Here is a 7,196-nt window from a genome sequence, read left to right on the forward strand (position 1 = left end):
TGTAATCTCATCATAGACCAAGTGAGGCGGGCACAGCTGTAATCTCAGCAATTCAGAAGTGGAGGCAGAAGAGTCGGAATTAGAAGTTCAGTCATTCTCAGCTACATAGCAAGTTCAAGGCCAGACTGTGCTATTAGACTCTATCTAGAAAAACTGAAATTAAACGGAGAACAGAATATTCTAAGAACGTATGTTGCTAGGCTGGAAGTCTACCTTAGTAGAGAGCTCTTGCCTAACATGCATGGGGCCTGAGTTTGATCCCCGGCACTGGAGGGTAGAGAAAAGGAGTAGGGAGGGGAGAAGAGGAAGGGAAGGAAGAGAAAATAGGAAGATATTTGGCTGCAAGATTAGAATATCTAAAAACATGACCTTGAGGGGGCGGTTTAGCAGTTAAGAACAGTGCTCTTCCAGAGGTCCTGAGTTCAATTCCCAGAACCCACATGGTGGCTCACAACCATCTGTAAAGGGATCCAATGCTGTCTTCTGATGTGTCTGGAGACAGCTCCCGTGTACATATATATATATATATAATAAATAAATAAATCTTAAAACAACAACAAAAAACCCAATGGCTTTGAGATCAGAGGCAAGAGCCTTTACCTTTACCAGTCTGCCTGCGTCAGCCTGACTAAAGTGTCTGTGTGCTGCTAAATAAATTATATCATAATTGTCTGTGATCCCCTGCATTCTCCCCAACCTGTTAGCCTCCTAGGACCCTCTTCCATTCCCAGCTTTGAAGCCTGGAGCTCACAAACCTGTAGCCAAGTCAGTCAAACTGACCAAACTGACCAACTAATCCCAGCCCAGGAAGCCTGCCTAAACTCTCTCTAGAAATCAGCCCTCCAGACTCATGGCCTGGGGTTCCATCTCTTCTCTGCCTGTACTACAAGTTAGGCCCTCCCATTCTCAGAAGACTCCAAAATGACCTCCCAGGGGGCATTCAGAAGTCCTTCTCGAGGGGACCAGGAAGAGGCTTGGGGAAGAAACACAGTGCTGGGAAGGCTGCTTTGCTTCCCAATGGAGAATCAAGGTCCAGTATCAAATAGGCACTGGAACCTTCTGGGGACAGAATGATGACCCACAGGTTCCTTGGGACAAAAGTTTTCCACACACAAAAAATGTTCTAGGTCTTTCTCAAGGCAGCCTCTGTCAGGTCTGACTGGCTAAGCCCCACCTACCTGCTGGACAGCATTTCTATATAGGTAATCAACCATCATCCAGAGTTCTTTGGGGATTTCCATGGGTTTCTCCAACTGGCTCCTGTCATCTGCAGTCTGCACTGGCATCAACGTCTCCAACGAAAGAAAAAGTATGACAAGTCATGATGAGGTGGCACTTCTACCAGGCTGGCTTCAGGAAATGCATGATATGAGGACAGCAAACAACAGGAAAGGACAATGTCTCAATCCACTAACTAGACATTCCAGAGGTTAAAAAAAAAAACCCAAAAAAACCCAAAAAGCCCAGGTGGTACAATTGAGTGACAAAAAGGTGATTTTTAAGGATGGGTAGAGAGAGATGGCAAGTAGTTTCCCTGAATGGGTAGTTTATGCCCTGCCTTCTTAGAAAAAAATGTTCCAGAGAAACCCTGTCTCGAAAAACTAAAAAAAAAAAAAAAAGAAAAAGAAAAAAATGTTCTCCTAGAAATCCACTGTGAGAACCAGAGAGGCTGTATTTTGTGTGACCCAGTGAGGAAGAGCACACACTTGTGAGCCCAAAACTGTAAGCCCAAGATCCAGGTCTGCTGCCACTCACCACATGACCTTTGACAACTCGCTTTCCTTTACTGGGTTTCCGTTTTCATATATTAAATGATAGAGAGGCTAGTTCAAGAGTCTCTAACTGAAAATATGCATTTAAAGGAAAAAGGGCACAAATTACCTATATCAGTGCCAAGCTTGTATCAGGATGGTCTCCATAGGAGCCTTCTGTATCTGAGCAAGCTTACTGTAGGATGACCTGCAGATTGTCAGTATTTATTGTTTGTTTGGTGTGTGTGTGTTATGTGCATGGATGTACATATGCATGTGGTGGCCAGAGGTCAACTGAGTGTCTTCCTCAGTTGACTTCCACTTACTCTTTGAGACAGGGGTCTCTCACTGAACCTAGAACCTTCCAATTTGTCTAGAACTTGTCTCCATCCCCCAAAGCTGGGTTCACAGACATGTATCTTTTATGTAGGTTCTGGGGAACTAAACTCAAGACCTCATGGCTGCATGGCAAGCACTTTATCAACTGAGCTATCTTTCAGCCCCAGATGACAATTTTTTAAAGTGGAAACTTTCACTAGAAACAGGATCATGGCTAAGTTTCTCTAATGCACTGCTTGTTGGATACCGAATGCTCGTGCAATGTGCCTCCTCCACCCTACCCAGATTCCCTTGTTGAATCTTAATCACCAGGTGGGGCCTTTGGGAGGTGGCTGGTCATGAAGATTGTGTGGTCACAAATGGGATTGGTGTGCAGTAAGAAAACCAAGAGTCTCCCACTCTTGCCACACGAGGACACCGAGACAGCCATGTATGAACCAAGAAAGTGAGTCATCAGGGGTCTTTATCATATACTTCAGCCACCCAAATTGTGAAAGCTAAGCTTCTGTTCTTTATAAAGCACAAATCTATGCAGCCATCACTTGTATGCATGTATATATGCTTGGATATGAAATAAAGACTGGGGTTGGAGAGATGGCTCAGCGGTTAAGAGCACTAACTGCTCTTCCAGAGGTCCCGAGTTCAGTTCCCAGCAACCAAATGGCGGCTCACAACCATCTGTCATGGGGTCCAATGCCCTCTTCTGGTGTATGTCTCAAGACAGCTACAGTGTACTCCTATAAATAAAAATAAATAAGTCTTAAAATAAATAAGAAAAAAAAAGAAAAAGACTGGCTATCTTCTGCAGCTGTCCACAGCAGGAGGAAGTCTCTCTATCCTGGAATCCGTGCTGGCTTTACAACTTGCTCCAAACCACACAGTAAGACAGAATTAATATTGTGTGAGCTGTCAGCCATGCCATTAATAACTTAGCTTTTCTCTCTTGCTCTTGCCTCTAGCTGCAGAAGCTTGAGCTCACATCTGTAAAGCTGAGGGCCCATGTGCAGAAGACAGAGGGCAGCCAACACTGATGCAGGCAAGAGAGACTACCTTCAACCCACTGGCCAACACAGCTGCTGCTTCATTACATTGGACGTATAAGTCTAAGTGGACCAGGAAGAAAAAAAACAAGAGTCAGGAAAGACAGTTCACTGCCATTCTGACTAGAGGGTGGCTTGTTGCATTAATACTAAGCAAGTTCGGAAGCTGCGAAATGCTTATATCCAGGAAGGTAGGTATAGAAATGAGGTGTGTGAACCAAGCTCCCAGGACTAGGCATTTCCTCGAGGCTTACTACTCACCAGCTCACTCACAGTTTTCAGTGGTAGATCCAAGATGGGCTCCCTCATGTAGCACAGTGTATGGATGGGAGACCCGAAACAGCTGGGCAGGTAGTTCCCAGACACGGACAAAAAGTAATCCTTTCCCCGAGCCAAGTGTAAAACCAGAATGTCTTCAATCGTGTCTTTGCCTGAGTTGAGTTTTGTAGCGGTAGCCTTATTTACAAAGAGCTCCAGTTCAATCTCAACATGAGAATCTGCAGAACAAGTGTAAAAGTAAAGTCAGCTAGGGAGCAGTCAGGACAAAGAGGAAAAGGCAGGAGGGCAGAGCGTGCGACAGAAAAGGTTAAGGAAGGAAACAGATCATCCAACAAGGACCTGTGTGCTTGGTACCAGAGAAGCACAAAACGTGAAGATAACACATGCACACTGGACAGCCAGACCTTCAAAAAGCTGGAGTACTAAGTAGCATAGCACAGCTTCAACCACGAGAAGCAGTCCAGTAAGAAGGGATGGATCAGAAGACCAGCCCTGGGTCAGGTAAGATGAAAACATCCCCTGCACAGATCCAGGGAAGTTATCACCTGGGAACTACCCAGGAAACACCCTTAATCCTCCTGCCACATGACAGAGATGCTACCATTTCTAGGTGACTACCCATCACTTCTCCTTCTCCATAAGGGTGGATAATGGGGAACTGATTACAGTGAGATGGTCAGTGGGGATGAGTCCTACGGTAGCAGAACCTTCCGTACGGTTGTGGAGCACACAAGCAACTAAACTGTTCTTAAAACTGAGCGCATGTTCCTCAGCACTGGACGTTTTATATATAGGTGAATTCAGCTATAGGGATTGGGGGGGGGCATGATTTCCGAGCCAGCAGAGGCAGGGAGATCTCTGTGAGGCCACCTTGGGCTACACAGTGAGTTCCACGATAGCCAGGGCTACATAACAGAGAGACTCTGTCTCAAAAACAAAACGAACAAACAAAAGTTTTAGATAGAGAATAAAGCATTCAGAAGCAAAAAGCTTATTTAGAAAAATGAAAAGGACAGGCAGGGCATTCAGAAAGCAGAGCCTAGGAAGACACGGGTTACCTGGCAGGAGGAAGCCCTTGCTGGGCTTGGCCGTCAGCCACGGCTTACAGTAGGTCTTTTCGTCGGGCTTGTTGATGAACTCAAACTGACAGGGCACTTGGCCATTATGAATCGTGAAGGACTCGGTTTGCAACTGCATGTATTTCACGTTCTCAAAACAGAACTGAGAACAAACAAGGACCAGTCAGAACCAGTGTTCTCTTCTTGAGCTGTGCACCCACTCTAACCGGAATAACTATTTGTCTTGGGAAGAAAATAAGGACCACCTATTTGAAATGTATTTAGCTGGGCGGGCACAGTGGCCACTGAAGACCAGTAGCCTACGCAGGCTAAAGCACAAGTTTGTTTTTATAAGTAAATTTCCTGAAGCAAACAAAGTTTCCATCTTCTATATCCAATTACAGATGGTTGTGAGCCACCATGTGGTTACTGTGATTAGAACTCAGGACCTCTGGAAGAGCAGCCTGTGCTCTTAACCACTGAGCCATCTCTCCAGCCCCCCATCTTCTATATCCAAAACCATTTCCAAAACACCATCCTCAAACTGCTCCATGACCTGAAGATCCAGCTCATTCTGCCAAAGGGGCTGCACATCTACAGCATAAAGTGTCTTCCTATAAACCCCATTTTCTTCTTAAGACAGTCTCAGTATGTAGCCCTAGCTGGTCTGTAACAGGCTAGCCTGAATTCAGAGATCCACTGGCTCTGCCCCCCAAGTTCTGGGAATAAAGGCCATGCTACCACCCAACATGAGTTTTAGAACTTGAACTCAGGTCCTACCAACTGAGCCAGCCAGCTCCCAACCCCTGATGCTAACATCTTAGCAGGTCTGGGCCTTTCCTACCTCCCGCTTGGAGAGTGTCACAGAAGGAATGTTGGCATTTTCCATTTTATCCAGGGAGCGGACAATTTCCTCCAGGGTCTTCCGGTAGAGTTCGTCATTGACGACCCTCACCTGGGAGGGAAAGGTGAGAAACTGAGTGTGGAGCCTTCTGTCCATCCTTCCTTCTCAGTGTTCAGTGTGCTAGGCAAATCAGAAACTGACGGCATTTCAGGAAGTGAAAGCTAAGTAGATTTAGTTCATAAACAGATAACCCAATCAGTTACAGACTCCGAAGACTCCCCCAGCTACGGAAAGGCCACCCGCCTGCCTCCTGGTCAGCAGGACGACAGTGGAGCGTCCTGGTAGCCTCTCCTGCTGGGTCTCAGGTCTTGGCCAAAAGACGCTGAGTTTCTATCTCTGTGCTGCTTGCCCCCACCCAAAGGCCAACAGTGGGCCCTCACCCCCACCCCCACTGTGGTTTTGATACAAAGCTGTACTTCTCAGCTCTTTTAACTCAAGCTCATCAGCAAGAAGGGAGAATGTCAGGCTCTCCCTTCCCTATTTTAATTATAAATACTTTTCATTTTCAACAATAAAATGACTACAACATTACTTAGCTTCCATCCCTACCCCTGTACACACACACACACACACACACACACACACACACACACACACGCTCACAGCTTAACGGCCAGCGCCACCACAGCTGGTCTTAGGCTCTTCTCTAACTTCAGACTCTGACCCATGTCTACCCTGCTACACCCTGGAGAACAGGCAGATGGCACAAACACAGAAGCCACGGGCACTCGCTCTCTTTTGCTCACTGTATTAACTGAAAAGATTGAAAAATTGATTGGTGAGGTTATGGAGAACTAAGCTCATCTGCGGCTGGTGGAAGTATAGGTGAGGAGAGCTGAGAACAGGCTCTCTTACCCACATGATGGCTTAACGACCATCTGTAACACTATTGCCAGGGGAGTCATGTCCTCTCCTGGTCTCTGGGAGCACTAACCATGCAGGCAGTACACATACAGGCATGCAGGTGAAACGCTCATACACATAAATTAAAAATAAATCTTGCCTTGCATGGTGATAGATACTTTTAATCCAAATCTCTGAGTTTGAGGCTAGCCTGGACTACATAGCAAGCCCCTGTCACCAAAAAGTTAGTTAAATCTTTGTTTAAAACTGGTAGGAGCTGTTGGGAGCAGACACAACATTATAGAGTGTGTATGTGTGTGTGTGTGTGTGTGTGTGTGTGTGTGTGTGTGTGTGTACAGGGGTAGGGATGGAAGCTAAGTAATGTTATAGCCATACATTGATAGTAGATAAATGAGTCTTAGGTAGTCCATATATCTAGAAATGAGCTCAGGCTGTGAGCATAGGAGGGTTTCCTGTGGTTAGATAAAAACACTCCTCAGGAACTTGTGAAATCAGCTCCCTTCTTCTTTTTTTTTTTTTTGTTTTTTTTTTTTGTTTGTTTGTTTGTTTTTGGTTTTTTGTTTTTTTTTTGAGACAGTGTTTCTCTGTGTATCCCTGGCTGTCCTGGAACTCACTCTGTAGACCAGGCTGGCCCCAAACTCAGAAATCCACCTGCCTCTGCCTCCCAAGTGCTGGGATTAAAGGCGTGTGCCACCACTGCCCGGCGCAGTTCCCTTCTTCTTAAAGGAGTCATTTCCCTTACCTCTGGCAGAAGGGACACATTGCTACCTGTGGTGACTATCAGAATATCAAGCCCCAGCCTGGTATCCAGGCACCCTGAGTGTTACAAGTGCTTGTTACACAGTTCAAAGTCCACAACAGTCTACTGGCCTGTCCCTCGCCACAGCTATTCGTCCTTCTACAGAACCCACTGACTGCTTCCCTGGACCTGCCTCTCTCTCTCTCTTCCACTCGCTGTTGT

At 46.0% G+C, this 7,196-nt stretch overlaps 1 protein-coding gene across 1 annotated transcript in view; it reads right to left on the reverse strand.

Moving 5' to 3' along the window:
• The window catches only part of Inpp5b (inositol polyphosphate-5-phosphatase B), a 63,753-nt gene that overhangs the window by 5,081 nt on the left and 51,476 nt on the right, over window positions 1-7,196 (reverse strand). The window contains 4 exon segments of the mRNA XM_028790120.1: window positions 1,179-1,292; window positions 3,392-3,627; window positions 4,468-4,630; window positions 5,312-5,422. Coding sequence (XP_028645953.1) covers window positions 1,179-1,292; window positions 3,392-3,627; window positions 4,468-4,630; window positions 5,312-5,422 — 624 coding nt within the window.

Source organism: Grammomys surdaster, unplaced genomic scaffold, assembly GCF_004785775.1.
Source record: "Grammomys surdaster isolate TR1022 unplaced genomic scaffold, NIH_TR_1.0 125863, whole genome shotgun sequence".
NCBI classification, from domain to species: domain Eukaryota; kingdom Metazoa; phylum Chordata; class Mammalia; order Rodentia; family Muridae; genus Grammomys; species Grammomys surdaster.